At 48.4% G+C, this 16,839-nt stretch overlaps 1 protein-coding gene across 4 annotated transcripts in view; it reads right to left on the reverse strand.

Annotated features, from left to right (window-relative positions):
- LOC105669744 (protein lozenge) overlaps positions 1-16,839 on the reverse strand; it is a 35,541-nt gene that overhangs the window by 3,785 nt on the left and 14,917 nt on the right. For all 4 annotated transcript variants that reach the window (XM_012362846.2, XM_067351200.1, XM_067351199.1 and 1 more), the window contains one exon: positions 13,210-13,521. In XM_012362846.2, the coding sequence (XP_012218269.1) occupies positions 13,210-13,521 (312 nt within the window). The remainder of the gene's footprint in view (positions 1-13,209; positions 13,522-16,839) is intronic.

Here is a 16,839-nt window from a genome sequence, read left to right on the forward strand (position 1 = left end):
TGGACAAAAATGCGCGAGGGACTCGCAAGTTCGAGGTGACGTACAACCGATACAGTTTCGGATGTCTTACGGATCAGCCGAGCTTGGCCTGCCACGAGGTGAGGTCGAGGTCGGGACCGATCGGTCCGCTGGTAAAACTGTCGTTACGCCTACCGAGCGGAAGGTCGAGGTCGTTTCGGAATTCTCAAAGGGGACCGCCGTGGCAGGACGATCGGGCAGGGTGCAGGAGGCGTTCGGGGGTGATTACCGAAAATGGCCGTGTATTTGCCGCAATTACCGGAACAACGGTAACAAAACAAAGGCACAGACACACCACTCTACTCGGATCGGTGTCGGCAGGACCATCTGTTGTATAATAGTCCGTTTCTCCCGAACGGTTCTCGCTCTATGAGCGAGAAAAGGAAAGTGGCGTTCGATTCCATTCAGGACGAAGGAGCGCTTTTTGTCCTCCTTTTCTTCTTCTTCGTCTTCTTCTCCTCCTCCTTTTTTTTTCTTCTCCTCTTTCTTCTGCGCTTAGCAATGCTTTATTAGCACGATGATCATGCGTCTCGAATTTTTTAGGGACAGTTCCGAATTCGAACAATAAGCTCCAATTAGCGCTATTTTAGACACAATACATTTAAACGTGTCTTTTATAGATTTTTTGCACCCTCGCTTTTTGTCGTTGTTTCGCAGACCGCTGTTATAACGATATAATGGATAATGGTCCGGTTCAATAAACGGAATTTCCGAATTTGGACTCGGAAATATGGTAATCGCATTTGCTAATTATTACTCGGAAATTGGACTTTGTGGCCTCGATAGATGCGTATCATCAATCACAGTAGGCAAAAGTCTCATATATTGCAATATCATTAAACATTGCATCTACTCGCTGTATTATAAATTAAACTATAAGCAAATTAGTTAATTTAATTGTTTAATTTTATAGACGTTCCACCCGCTCCATCTTTTCACGATCGCGCAATAAATCTAACCTCGAAGCCCCGAAGAGCGCAACACCTGGTGACAAGAACAGTGGTAGACGAACCGGAAGCGGTCTCGCGATCGTTATTCAGTTAATAATCTAACAATCGAGACGTCACGCTCTTCTATTTCGCCCGTCGTCGTCGTCGGTTTGACATTCATCGCGCAGCTGACCGTCGTCGTCACGCCAATGCTCGCGCCGAGTGACCGATTCTCAGGAGGCGATTTCTTCGTCAAGGATCGCAGAGCCCGCAGCATCGTCGCCGTCGATCCTGGCCGAAAGAATGCACGAGTCCTGACCATTGGAACTCCGAGTTGTTTACTGCTACCCTTCGCCTCTCTCTCTTTCTCTCTCTCGCTCCGCGGGTGTGAAACCACAGTGAGGTGGTTTTGGTGCTTAGTCCCTCGACCAGCCATCTACTTAACGAACCGTCCATCGACCGCCGTCATTTCGTCGTTTCTCGGTTTCCCTCCCATCTAGCCGCCGCCCCCGCTCTCTCCTCTCCCGAGCCGCGCGACCCCGCCGTCCCTTCCCGCCCGCGGTGGTAGCTACCGCTATCCGGCGATTCGATCGACCTCATCTTCTCGCTACCGACACTTAAGATCGCTCAGAGATTCCTTCTCCGGGCTAAGAAAAGAGAGCTCCGGCCCAGGCGCGATCGTGACTGCCGTCGACCTTGATACACGCCGGTTGCACAGAAGTTGCGCACCGTCCGATTTTCCATCAACGTTTTGCTACATGAAAATCGACTCTGTTTCGTTCTCGAGTTACTGAATTCTAATTAGCCGGTCGGGGCTGATTGAAGTTATGGAACAATACATTTGACCGCATGATGCATCGATAATTGCACAACGCAGCGATCTGGAATTACTGTACTCGAGACATCGCTGTATGGAAATTTATTGTGAATCTAGTTTCCATTTTCTTCCTTATTAAAGTCAAACGGTGGCGTTTTCCCACAATTGGATGAAACTTTTCCTCGAAACGGCTCGAAACGAGGAAAAGAGAACAATACGCGACGTCGCGGGTTCGACGCGCCTTCGGCGAACATCGGTTCCACCTCGTCGACCTCGTCCTTCGCCGGCGATCGACGTGACGTGCACGGGATTCAGGATCTCGGGCTGAGATCGCAGCCGTTAAGGAGAGAAGTCAAGGAGCCCGTGGGGCTTCGGTTCCCACCGAGATAGATCGGCTCGCTCGGTCGTGTAATGTAAGTCGATATTGCCGCGTCGTCTCGATATACCGTCGGGATATCGGGCCTTGTCTATACGCGATCGATATATATATATATCGGTACCGATACGCCGGCTTATAAAACCGAAGAATAACGTACGCGAACGGGAACGCGGGAGAAGTCTTACGCATACGCGCGCCCAGGAAACTCGCGCGTATCGCTTACCATCGACGATTTCTTCTTGCGCTGAGTATCCTGTCGCGAGGATAGTGTTTCTCCTCGGAGACGACGAGATCGAGCGGAGACTTCGTTTCGTTTTAAATCTGTCGTTGAGAAAAAAATATTTAAATATTTAAGGTCGCAAAGTTCTAACGCTTTCCGCACAAATTCTCAATTTTAAAAACCTTCTATATGTAATAAATAAAATCCAGCTATTTTATTGTGATATTGTTTGCAGAATCTGATCCGAAAAAGTTTCAACTGTACGAAAATTGTGACAAAAATACAGTGATCGTCAAGATTTTATTTCGACGTCGCTATTATCTCAATTAGATCAGACCGATTGCGTGGAAAAAGCGGTGCGGAGAATCAGTGCGAGAACTTTTCCCACCTCGCGCAGTAACCCGATCGCGCGCCGTTCTCTTATATCGAACACTTGCGGGAGAGTCAGTAACCCGGAGGTCCGTTCAATCTGCGAAACCGAGATCGACAATGCCCGCTGCTCTCCGCGCGCTGCTCGACTTCAATGACCATCGCCGGTAATTTCGTTCGCTCGGTTTGCGTTCTCGCGCCTCTCCCGCCGCCCCGCCGGCTCCCCTGCCCCATCGGTCCGCTCCCCACAGCCCGCTCTCATTCACGTTGCCATTCATCCCCCGTGCGTTCCTTTATCTCGCCGTTGCCGGGCCGGCAGCTCCATTCAATCCGCGGGCAACCGAATTTGCAAGAGGAGGAAATCTGTTTAGCGTAACGTCGCCGGCCGCAAAGCTTGCGGGCCCCTGTGTTTCGCACGCACGCATCGCGCCGTAATTTGCCCCGGACCGGACAATGGGGCCCCGGGCTTAGGCGTCGAAGAGAAGAAAAAGACCGATCGACGAATTCGCCTCCTTCCTCTCTCTCTCTCCCCGCTCCACGCTCCTCCTTTCCCGCCGACGTTCCGATAATCTTCGGTGTTTCTGCCTTTCTTGATATGATCTCTCCGTCAGGATTACCTCTACGCCCTCCTCCTCCTTGCACGTTCGCGCGCAATTTTCAGGGTGAATGAAGAACGAAGCATGAATGGCGAGTCCCGGCGCCCGGAAATGCCGAGATCTTAGCTTCGATCGGAGTATCGTAGCATAATCGCTTGTCAGGACGATACAAAGGCCCGAGCGCGATCAACGAGGACGTCTGTCGACGGTAGCGCGAATAAAAATTTGGCTATTAAATCAATGGATAAAAAGAATGACGTACCAGCCAGTATTTCTGCACGCTCCACGCAATTTGTATTTACATCTTGTTATTATTAATAATCGCGATGAATAATTACTCTCAGTTTGAGATATTTTATTGACTATTGAAATGTATAAAAGAACTCTTGCTCGTGTGAAAATATCGCCCTATTGTTAAGTGCCGGTGTAAGATTTCACGAAGGAGTTTCCGGAGTTTACTTGTAATTTTGCGCACTAAATATTTTCACAGGATCGTCTTGAAAGGGGCGCTGAAAGGAAGCGACTTTCAATTACGCCTTTTGCCTTTTGAAAGATCGGTTATTTATTGTGTCTTCGAAAAGCGACGGAAAGGATAATTGAGGTAACAGTACGCCTCGCGTATGTGTATTCAGCGCTCCTTTCTTCACGTTGTTTCGTGATCGTTATTCCTTCTGAGATGCTGCTGCAAGAGCGATCGTTTGTCACATTTTTTTAATTCGGAAGATATATTGCTTCCCAAATCGAGCGAGCGAAACATTTTTATTTCGAACCCGATTTTCGATCATCACGTTTATAAGCGAGTAACAGCAGCCCGACGGCGACTGTTACATGCGACTAGGGCACGCAAGAAAGTAGTGCAGCGAAGACAGAAGAACCAGATGAATCGGACCTTTCATTCAATGACATTGCCACTTCCAGGAACTCGGCTTCTCGGCTGCTGGAGGAGACTCTGCAATCTTGTAGCTCGACTTCGTCCGAGTTCGTTTAAGCCGGTATACTCAAATTCCTTGTACCGAAGCACGGCAGGGTCATGGGAGGCCTTTCATTAGGATCCGGGCCGACGGAACTCGCGTAGGTGGCCTCGCCCTTCTTCACAGCAATCACAGATTTTCTTTCCCATTTTCACATTTTTTTTTTCCTGACGTCCCCGCAACATTCTCCGCGCGATATCATCGTTTTTGTTATTGGCGAGATTTTTATCTTTATGCAAAAATAAGGCTTATTATCGATGGATCGTTTATCAGCCGACAATTTGCGTTACATTCCGACCATACGATCAGTTTGCATATTATTTTACACTTGGAAAGTGCATGAAAGTACCGTTTGCTTTCCGATGATAACTCCGTTTGTTCTTGCGGCGAATTATTCCAATAGCTGTCAGTGTAGCAAAAGCGGGATAGCAGCAAGAGCGGTAGCAGTTCGTTAATCAATTGATCACGCTCAAGTCTTGCCGCTGATTGGCTATCAATTAATCCAAGGTGGAAAAAAAGTAGCGACGGAAGAAGGTCTCGAAGAATTCTTGCCACTCGACTGCGCTGGGTCGGCGTTTCGGATGGGCCGTTGGTCGGTCGATCGATCGTAGATTCCGTTATTGTTTATCGCCGCTGAATTCTGTCACGACAAAATGCTCGCTTACTTTTTCCCCGGCCTGATCGCCGTCGCCCGTAACCGCGTTTTTTGCCAGCCATCACGCACGTACGAGTCCGTTTTCACATTTCAAGTCACCTAGCAGACTGTACGAAAACTCGTTAGACAGGACGCAGCAGCTCGGAGCTCGAGCTCACGAGCGTTCTCCAGTTTTGCAGAGTAAATAAGAAAAATCGCATTTCTCCTTTCTTCTCACGAGCCGAAGTTATATCGCGCGTCCGTGGAACCGCACACCGCCTAATTATCGATAATTAAAGCGGCAGGAAGTACCGAATACCTGAGGAATTCTTCGCGCTGGCATGTCTCGCGGATATTAAAAAATATATAGCGACAGGTGAGACTGGCAACATTGTGAGGCAAAATGGAACGATCGAAAGGAAGCATCCGTGTCTTCTCGAGCGTGGATCACGTAACTGCCTCCTCCACCTCCTCTTGTCTCTCGTTCCTTCGCTTCTCTCGCTCCTTCACCAGAGAAGTGCGCTCTTCTCCCTCATTGCGTATTCTTTCTATTCTTCGTCCCCTCTCTCTTCCTCCCATCTCTTCGCCTCATCGCTCTCCTCTCCTCTCTTCCGTCGACACGATCGAGTCAGTGTACCGGCGATGTTACGAGTACAAGAATTTCGTATAGGAAAAAAAGGCCGGCAGCATGGGCTTCCTCCCGATCCTAATTCGTCTACCTCGCCTCGGTACTTCCGTTCACCCGTTTTAGTGCTCCTTCTTCCCACAAAGAGCCCCCCGCGTTTTTTTCAATTATAGGTAGGCACCCCGTTCACCTCTAGACGCACGAAATTCATCGGCGGTACACGCGGCTACACGGATGAATATTTTGCGGAAATGTCGTTTCGTAATCAGTGATCTCACTTGATTATTCGGTCTGGCGGTTACAAGATCTTTCGTCCGGGTCACGAGCTACGTGTCGGGGTCGACTGACAACGTCAAGACACGTTGGAATTTCCGGCGTCGGCGCGCGAAATCGTGGAAAAAAGGATGGACGCTGTTCTGGCACGCGCGGCATCTATTCGCCGACATTGAAATTTAACGCCGAATTTACATCGCAGGTGGTCCTTGCGATGAAATCAAGTGTGCCTGAGAGAGCGGACGCACACATACGAGATAGGTGACTCAATGATCAGCTATTCGGTCGGCTTAATATGTACAATGTGATTCATGAAATCAAGTTCGTTATATCAAAGAGAATGTTTCCTGCAGTGGCCTGAATATGTGTATGTTAATTTGTCGTAAATATTTTCCACGAATGGCAACGATTACGTGGAACGTGGTGAGAACTTTAAATTCGTCGGCAAAGGTCGGGATTATTTACGACTTAGAGAAGTAACGGGACAAAACGCGGCACGAATCGCGAATGATTAAGAAGAAAATCCTCTTATCATCATAAATAAAAAAAAGCGAAAGAAGACATTCACAAATGACTCATGACAATTGAAAATTATATGCATTTTTAGTTAACAAAATATTTCAGTTTATAATTTTTGTACAGAAATCGCTTATTGTTATGAAATAAGAAATTCAATTTTTGTCATAATATTTTCCGTACGTTTTTGCTTGTGCGCGTGAATGTTCCGATAAAATGACGATCTCGATCTCCGGTTCGTGAATCGCTTTCTCGCTTCGCTCGTCCGACATGATTCTTTCTACGATTTCAGCCAGTGATTCAGCCTTGGATCGATTTGCCCGAGATCGTCCCTCGATCAGCTCAAATCGATTCGAACCAGTATTCTTGATTGAGGGACGTCTCGATTTTCGGCATTGAACACTCACCCTTGCACAATACGCAACAGCTGCCGTCAGCGTTTCTTCATTTTATCACGAAAATTTCGTCAATTATCTAAGAAAAAATTTTGCTATAATTGCAACTTTTTAAAGCTTTTAAAAATTTATGTATCTATCTAATTTCTTTTATAAATCATGGAAATGTGTAAAGAAATTAATGAAAAAAGTTGACGTTTCTAAAGATTAAATATTTGCCTCGTGTGTGTTAATGATTGATTTTTACTGCATTGTTGAATCCGAATACCAGAAGTCAAATTGACAGCAGAAGCGAGGATGAGAGAAACGTCGGCAGAAGAAACGCGGTATATAGCAACAGTCCATCTCCAGTGGTCTGGAACTCGCGTCGATCGTCGCGTGGGAAAAGATGGATGCGTCGGAGTTGCAAAGGGTTCGATTCGATCGAGTTTGCCCTTTCCACGGGGCAGCGCATTTTACAGAATTGTCCGTCGGGCATTTAGCGGCGTTTCAATGTATTCGAAAATGTGTTTTTAGTTGTGTAAAAAATACTACATTAAAAAAAGTGACTTTAATTCCTAAAAGATAAGCATTTATTATTTAAAAAAATAAAGTGTTAGTTTTTATGTATCTGACAATTAAAAATGTTCGTGGCCATAGCAGAAGCTTCAGATCAAGTTTTCGGGGAATTTCACAGTGTTGCTCGAGTGATTGAAAAATAGATACGTGAATTCGAAGATTAACAAGCAAGGACCACCTTCTCGCGCCAATCGTTCGACCTTTCGCCGCAGGTGGGCGAGAAATGCCGCACGATCGCCGAATCGAGGATGAATATATACTTCACGGTAGAACTAATTAGGGTCCTTCTCTCTAGTCGGACACGCTCGTTGGCTTTATCGCCGTCGGCAGATACGGGGATCCTTCCCGGCGTAAGGAGGCGAGGAAAGGAGTTCTGCTTCCGCCTATCTGCGGCCAAGTCTTTCGCCTACTCCCCTGTCGTGTAACATAAAGAATACGTGGAAATGGAACGGCACAACTGCCCTGTTTATTATCGCGGTCTGGGCTAAGCGGTCGCCACGGGTTTCCTTAAGCCGTCCGCCAAGTGCGCGCCTGATTGGACGGACGGAAGGATGTTGTACCACCAGAATACGCGATAAACCGGCAAGGCGATAAAGTTTCAACGAGCGTTGCCGAAGGAGAGGGGGATTTCAGAAATTCCAGTTTGCGGAAGACGCCTCGTAAGATTTTCCGGCGGATTCAAGAGCATCCGGAATCCTCGGCGATCCGACGAACACACTTTACAATACGGAAAAAGGACTCGCAAAACATTTCTTGAATAAAGTTTCGGAGACGCAAGCAGATTATTTAATTTTAAATTAATTTTGCTCAACTAAAATTCTATCTGATATTTTCTTATTATAGAGATGTTCGAATATTCTGTTGGAGAGAAATTGGTTGCAATTAATCTTTAGATAGAAAACTGCAAGAAATTCAAGATATTCTGCATAAACTACGTAGTTCGTTTATAATTATATTATTATCAGATCATTTCATGCAGTTGTATTAGCGTCAAGTTTTTTAATGCCGAGGTGGAAGCGCAGGAATTTGTCGTGGACATGACTCGCGCAGGTATGCATGATGCATTCGATGTTTCTGATTGGCCGGGACGCCGTTTATAGCGTGTACCCCGAGGTAAATAAGTACTAGGAGACGCAACAACGGTCGTGGAAGTCTACGATGGTGCCGACGGATTTACGAGTTTAATTAAGTTCTGCGGTCGCGTTTGTCATTTTAGCAGGCATCGAAGGCTCGTTTGGCCACGTTTCGAACTTCGTTTTCCTGTGGCAAGTACAAATTGCAAAGAAGAAAAGTTGACGTCGCGCGCCGTTTCTCAAGAATTGCACCGCAGCGATGATCCATTTTTCTCGACACGAGTTCCATTCGCACATGTTTGATGGACATTAAAGTTTCTTTAGGAACAAATAAAAGAAAAAAAAAAACATGTGACGCAAAGTATACAAATAATTAGGAAAACGTCTTAAAGAGAGGGGAATTATCAATGCGCTAACGCTGCTTCTTAATATGTCCTTTCACATCCCATAGATGATTTAACGCGTACGTTAATAACCTCGTGATAGAGCATGATAGGGGTCGCCGTGCTGCGAGGGTGAGTCGCGATAGGAGTGTGTGTGACACTTTCCTAATTGCCTCGCAACTTCCCACCCCGTCCCCTGTTTAAGAAAAGCGACCCTTATCCGCCTGTTTCTCGCGAGGCTGGTAGACTTTGGTTCGGGGAACTTTCGAACAACAACCGGACGTAAACCTCTGCATTCTGTTGCGTTGTCAAGACGATTATTTTGCACAATAGTAGTTCTACATCTCGGTACGTTTCGCGCAAAGTTATAATAAAGAGAAAAAAAAAAAAAAAAAGAGATAAATTATTTTATCGCGTTCTCAATCTTTTCGATAATTTTGAGATAAAAAAAGAAGAAAAATCACGTCTGTGTCCACCGAACTTACAACAGTCGAATGTCGCATGTCGGTAAAAATGAGATATTGGAAACGGACTCGCGCTACATAATGCGTACACGGATAAGATCGCGCCGTTCTCAAGAACATCGAAATAACGTTTAAGTAAGAGTGCCAGCTGCAGCGAGCGGCAGCAAGGAGGCGTAATAATCTCGTACAAGCACGCACTAGGCTTCCATTAAGCCGCGTCGGCAGCATTCTAAGTACCGACGGTAAAGTGCGCGGCGGCCGAGGGAGGTGGGCACCGAGATCCACGGCGGGACAATCAGTAGGTGGAAAAAAATTCACGGAACAGCCAGAAAGGTAGCCGCATTCTTGGTAGCTGCGGAGGCACGTGGGAATCGCGAGATCGGGCCCTCCCGCGTTCCCCGGCGATGCAACGCCGCTCTCCCGCGCGGCTCGTCGTCTTTTTGGGTATCATCTAGGTAAAGTACCGAGCATCCCGGTAAATAGGTAAAGAGCCGGTGCACCCGCCGGTCTCTTTGCCTCTCTCCTTCTCTCTCTCTCTCTCTCTGTCTTTCTCTCGCCGGCGCGTAATATGCCTGCGAAGGGGGATACAAGAGAAAGACGACTCCCTTCTTGCTAACTCGCGACAAGCTCCCGGATTCTTCGCGCGCACCTTACGAAGGGACCGAAGCTCGCAACGCGAATTACACGCTTCTTAACCCTTAACCACCCGGTAACTGGTCGCACGTAAAAATCGCTCGTTTTGCGGACGCGATGGAAAGTCCGCGTGAAACGAAAAGGTAAAGGCGACGAGGATTCATCTCGTTCGAGAGAGTTATCGATATTTTTTCCGTCGCTTTTTCATTTTTTTTTCGCGCATTCCGCGAAACAAAAGGTCAGTCGGAGATTCCACTATCCGCTGTTTCCATCCGGCGGATTTTTCTAATTTTACACGACCATTCGTTTATCTTAGCCGGATAAATAACTTCCTCCTCGTAAACCGCCATGACGCGCCTTTAGAAACGCAGTTTTCGCCTCTCTCTCTGCGGCAGTGAACCTGTTAGATGGCACATCGGATAATCTCTCTCTTTCTTTCTCTTTCTTCCCGGATAGTCTTTCGCCAGAGAAGAGAGAGAGAAAGAGAGAGAGAGAGAGAGAAAGAGAGAGAGGAGGCGAGTAACTACGACTACGACGAGGACAACGGCAACGAAGAAGGAGGACGCGAAGACGGGAAACGAGAGTTGGCCGCTGGTTGCAGCCTACACGAGTAGACGTGGAGGCAGACAGAAGGAGTCAGCGCAGAATATACAATCAGCATGATTGTTTGACACCCCATAATCAGCGTCCTTACCCCTACCAAGCCCGGCAACATCGCGGCTTCTCCGTTCGTTTCGCCGCTCTCCCGCCCGCGCGTTTCTCCTCTTCCTGGTGCCTGCTGCCTGCGCCCAAGGTAGGCGCTCTCTCTCTCTCTCTTTCTTTCTCTCCGTTCCTTTCACGTTGATACCACCTGAGGATCCGCTCCTCTCTTCTCCCGCCCTCTCGTTTCTCTCGCATCACCTCTTTGGGTACCTACTCGGTCCGCTGCCACTGCGCGCGGGGCCTCATTACCCCGATCACGACTCGAAATGAGACTCGGCGGGGCGAGGAAGACGGGAAACGGACACGGTTATATTATAAGAGACAGAAATAATGTTCGCTTCCCTTTTTCCTTCACCCGGGGGACCTTCCTCGACCGGCCGGCCGGCCGACCGACGTGGCGTTTACCGTTTCGGTAAAGATAATTTATGTGGAAGAAACTGTGCTTCGAAATTTGCACATGAAATTCGCGATACACGCGGCCGAGGCAATTGCGCGGCTTATCCGCGATACATTCGAGACGAGTTGTACGAACATTTTTACGCGACTTCGCATCGCTGTCCTCTCGCCCGGGTTAGCGAAGCATAAACCCGATCAATTTCACGTAGTTACAAAAACTCTTCTTATATTTTTACTTTTATACGTCCATGAAATGGTGGAATTTTTCACGATTTCACTGCTTCTTATAGAACTTTCCGGCACGTACGTGAGATTTAGAAAGCAATCACGGGGAAGACGAAGTCACGGGGGGAAGAAGACGAGGAGGAGGACGAGGCGGCGGATAAGTTCGATTCAGTAACGTCGCAAGCGAAGCGAACAGAAGAGAAAAGGAAGAGTCACGCGAGCGAAGGGCAAAAACAACATGGATCCAGCTCCGGATCGATCGAGAGAAGCGACCGATCGATCCCTGGTATTACGCAGACGTGCGCGTGAGTTATACGTGAGCGCGCGGGCATGTCGGGCGTGAGCCGTCGGCGGAGAGATCCGAATCGGGTGAAAAGAGTAATCCGCAGATGGAGAAGCTGCTAAGGGACGAAACGGATAGCTCGTTCTTTGTTACTTTTTTTTTTTTGCGAGGAAGAAGATTGCATCCACCGACGCGCTCGGTCATTTTGCACCACGCTCGAGAGTCCGACGCGCGGACTCGAAGCTCGGAACTGCTCATTAGAGACGCGAAGGAGGAAAGAAGTGTCGAATGAATGAGCGGTAAATGGAATATCCGCCGAGATTATATTCCATTCATATGAATGGCGGTGGAAGTGAAATCTATCGCGCCGGTTCTCGGCCGTTTTCGGCCCTGATGGTTCTTTCAGATTCCGACGGCGTCAGTTAACGAGTCGCGTTCTTTCAGGCGCGCAATGGCGAACTTTGCGCGGATAAACGAGCTAATTACGATGGTCGATCCACGAAGGTGTCTCGGGTGACGAGAAGTCACCTCGGTCCCGGAAGGAAGGCGACGAAGGACCCGATCGTACGGCGAAGAGCGGCGAGGGAGGCCGCGGGACGGCGGGGGGAAGAGATTAGGGCAAAGAGAAACCGCAACGTAGCTTCAAAGAGGTCTCGCCAGTCAGGGGCGCGTCTACTTAACTTTGATCAGGTCGAGACCGCTGATGCGAGACGAGCCGTGCAGAAATAAAATGCCTTGCCTCCGACCTTCCCGCCTTTTTGCATCCTAAATTATCTCGATAGTTCGAAATATCGGAGCTATCCGACGGACGCGAGGCTCGCGGGTATCGCTGTTGCGCGAGGAAAATGATCGTGTTTTTGCCAGTCGGATGAAAATTTTTACCGTAATCGAGAGCGAGGCGACGTCGCTGCGGTATTTAGAGACGATTCTTTTCGTCTTTCTTGTCGGAGGGAAATTTTCGCCGGATGAAAAATTTTTCTCGGCGAAAAATTTCTTCATAAGACTCGGCAAGTTGATGTCTACTCGCGACCGATGATGTCCCTTCGCGAGGAAGACGACACTTTTTCCTCGTGCTACGGCGACGCAACGGTGCATCGGGAGAGAGAGAGAGAGAGATCGGCGAGGGGGAGGGGAGATGGAAACGGCAGGTTGAATGTCGTTATTACGTTGAATTAGAGGGTGCAGAGCCGGAACGAGGTATGAAACTATTACCTCGCGAAACGGCAGAGGTCTCCTCTCTTTCCCTCCTTCTCCGCGATCCCCCACCACAATTTCTCCCTCTTCACCCTCTCGCGACGAGGGGTTGGGTGGGGTTAGTGCGTAGATTCGAGTCGAGGCACGAGGATGCTGCGCGAGAGAGCGCGAGATGATGATAGCCGCATCACGAATATCCATCACGGACCAAAGGAGCAAATAGACCAGAAGATGTTTCTACTTAGCACGTATGCGAGCATCGCGTGAATTTCCGTTATGATATCAACAAGCGCGAATAAAGATGTCTTGGAAAATCCACGACTTTGCGATAAAAAGCCTTTAGATTTTTCGTTATCGTAATTTGTAGCTTTTTCATTTTTGTAAAACGAAAAAAAAAAATGAATATGCGTGAAAATTGAATGGCGTTGAAACGAACGAAGTCAGTAATCCTTAAATTAGCAATCCTAAAATCCTAATGCTAATGAAATGAAATGTCGTCGCGTTCCGTGAAACGGAACTAGCTTATTCACTAAAAGCAGACAAGATCAGGACTCACCGCCGTGTTGAGGACTGCGCTTGTAGCAATCCTGATGAGCAGAGGAGCCGCCGGTAGCCCCGAGGTGTGTACTGGAAGCCGGCGATGCGGTCGGGTCGGTGTTGTTGGGGTTGGTGCAGGCACCGCTAACCGAATTCGTGGTGACGTTGTTGCCGGTCTGCTGGTCGTGTAAGTGACTGCCGCTGTGATGATGGTGATGCTTATTCCTTCCGAAGGACTCGAGTTCCCGCAAGTGAGTCCTGAACGGGGTCGGCGCGTCGAGAAAAGGCCTCTGTCCCAGACCGAGCGCGCGAAATTGCTGATGTTGTTGTCCTGGAAAAAAAAAAAAAAAAAAAAAACATTTTAGACGTTTAATTTTATTATCCGCAATCGAGCGAACGACGCTAAATATTTGAGTTAATTAAAAATTTTTTTGATCTTTCTCCTCGATTAATTTTAATCACTTCACAGAGAAGTCTTGAAGAATTCTAGAAATAGAATTTCAGGTGTTTCTCTGAAATGCTTTCCGGATTCTTATGTCGGTTTGGACTTTGACACGATTCGGACACGCGGAATCTCTAAATCGGAGATATTGACCAGCGCGCGTCTACGTCATTAGTCCAATAGAGCGAGATAATGAAGAAACTCGATCTCTCTTCCCTTGATAGACTTCAATAGCATTCCTCGCATATCCGGAGCCCCGTGGACAGACGGGATCTCGAGCCAAGTATCGCGGCGTATATATAATGCGGGCACTCCGATTCCCTATTATGCCGGATCCTGATACACGCTTGATACATATTGTTACGCGACAATGTACATGAGTCGGCACGTGTGCGAGAGCCTGAACGTTTACATAATCATCCGAGACGCGCGGACAAATTGTGCTCGATGCGAAACTACGACGTTTATTAATGTTTGGAGCGAGGATCGCAAGCTCGTGAGGATTTAAAAAATAAATAAATAAAAAAGGGATAAACGGCGGACGAGAATCGAGCGCAACGTCGAGAATTGACGCTCGCAATTCTAGGCCTTCGATATTTGCATACCGGCATTTTCAGAGCGACAATAGGAACTCGGGAGTCCACCTATCACCGGTAGGCAACAAAAGTGGCACGTTTGCCCTCCCCGCATTCCCCGCGCTACTCCCAGCCGCTCTCTCTCTCTCTCTCTCTCTCTCTCTTTCTCTCTCTTCCTCTCTTTCAACGGTTTCAGCATCGAGAAGCCAAGAATGGGAGCCTAGGCGTAAATTGTTATTCCTCGCGAGCAGAAGCGGGGGGGAAAAAAAAAAGGAGAGAAAAGGAAGGAGAGACGGTGAGATGAGAGGAATGGGAACGGCAGCGCGAGATAAAGGAGGAGAGAGAGACACCTCCGGCCACGAGGGCGAACGACAAATAAAGTTCGACCGCAAACTGCACGAAATTGTCGGCGAGCCCAGATGGTCAGCTCCGGTGCTCTGACCGATGCCTACAAGATTATTCCTTGCTACCGACTACCACGATCGGCCCGCGCCAGGAGATACTACAAGCGACGGGGGGAGGGGAGGGGGGGGGGAAGGGGCCGTGTATAGGGCCCCTGCGCGGATCCCACGTCTTCTCACGTACCGGACGCCGATAATGCCCCAAATGTGCGGAGCGTTACGCAGCGATGGATTCGCCGATGTTACTCCTCGCTCGATTCGGGCTCTCGCGAAGGGTCAAACGGTCGACGCGAGTTTCATCCGCGCGAGTCTTCTACAAAAGCAAGTTTTCGAAAGAATCTGAAAAGAATAGACAATTCGGTGACAGCTGAAATTGTTGTTTTTTTTTTTTTTTTTTTTTTTACGAATTACGTACGGAATGTTTGCGTGAAAAATTGTAGCGAATGCGGTTTGATGACAGTCGAGATCGTGCAACAAACAGTGCGATCAGTTTCGAGGATCGTGGAAAATATTTAATTACAATGTACAATGACGGTGATATAACACCTTCATCAATCGCCCCTCTGGCTCGTAGAGTGCGGATAAGCGGAGGGCCGGGGGCGAGAGAGAGAGAGAAAGAGAGAGAGGAAGATAGGGAGAAGGTGGGACGAGGAGAACAATAATTCCAATCTCTACGGCACGAGTGGTGGGTTTATCTAATCAAAGTGTGGCGGCCCCGGGAGGACGGAAATAGCGCGGCTTTTTCCTCCTCTCTAATAATGCCGCCCCTCTCTCCGCCAGTCTTACGTTCTCCTTGACGCCAGTGCCCGAGCTAGCGCACAGCGTTTCGTAGATTTTATTCTTTCCTCTTTTTTTTTTTTTTCCCCATTTCTTAACGATCAGCGCGTTGTATCTGCGCACATCCGCTTTCGATTTCAGATAGACGATTGCTGCGAGTGAATTTTTCCGGCGCGCATTATTCTCGAGCGGAAGCCTCGCTCGCGAGATCTGCCACTTCTCGACGCCGCTTTATCAGGAGGCGGTCTTTAATCGGACTTTTCGGTCGCCGATAGAGAGCCTTCCTCTGACCGGTATCAGGATCAAGAGCCGGCCACGAGGGAATCCAATCGCGAAGTAGTCCGGTCCAATTTTAACATTTTGATTGACGGCCACCGACCGACCGTCGAAATTGCTTTGTATGGTTCCTTTCGTCGCTATCGGTTTTCTCGAAAACTACATTTAAGAGAACGTCGATTGGCGGACGCGCGATTTTGCGGAGGTAAAGCGAAATATCGATCGATTGCCAGCGGCAAGAAACCGACGAGTCATCATCGCCGGCCGATTCCGACGGATCGGCGCCGCTCGTATATTTTGTAACAAACTGAAAATCCAAATCCCGCGAGCGTTTCTCGAAAAAGGAATGTCGCGCGTCGCGCGCCCAGTCGTTTGTCATTAGCGTGAAAAAAATACGAAAGAAAGGGGCTCATCGCTGGCAATGCACCAAGCGACGACGGCGCGTAACTCGCATTAAAATGGGAAATCATTTTGCCGATTCTATGACGTGCTACTAATAGACGACATACCAAATACGGAGCAATTACGGAGCGAAGCAAATTCAATTTCGACCTTTGACTGACAGCACCCATCCATCGATATCGTTTCGCTCGCTTGCATTTCGATGATTTTGGGCCACGGTGACGGGCGGCGGCCACTTTGTTTCGCGAGCGTCTCCCTCTCTCCCTCTCCCTCTCTCTTTCTCGATTTATCCGTATCGCTCTCGATTCATCCTGCGTTACGCTGCTGCTGCCGTTTCAGTTATTGACAACTGACAAATTACTCAGACACTACTCCGCCGCCGTTGATCCCTCTAATAGAAAGTCAATGTTAACAGTTTGCGTTCTAATTTCTTTTTTTTTTTCGAGCACTCTATTGCTGCTGCTATCAGAAAATTTCTTTCGACAATTTTGCGGATCAACGAGTGCATTTCCCGCCGAATTTGCTCCTCTCCTTCGACGAAGGGAAGGACTCGCTATTCTGAACTCTTTCGCGTCGGCGCTGCGCAGCGGCGAATTACGGAAATTGCCCGATTATTGGCCATGTCGTCTATGGACGCACGAAGCGCGGCGCGCGGAGGGAATGATTTCCGATAACAAAAAGCTCGCGATTATGCATGCAATAATGAGAGCCGGCAGGTGTCTGCGGGGCGCCGAGCGTCGCGCATTATTGGCAGCACAATGAAAACGCTGGTCGGT

The sequence above is a fragment of the Linepithema humile genome, chromosome 3 (assembly GCF_040581485.1).
Source record: "Linepithema humile isolate Giens D197 chromosome 3, Lhum_UNIL_v1.0, whole genome shotgun sequence".
Taxonomy (NCBI): Eukaryota; Metazoa; Arthropoda; class Insecta; order Hymenoptera; family Formicidae; genus Linepithema; species Linepithema humile.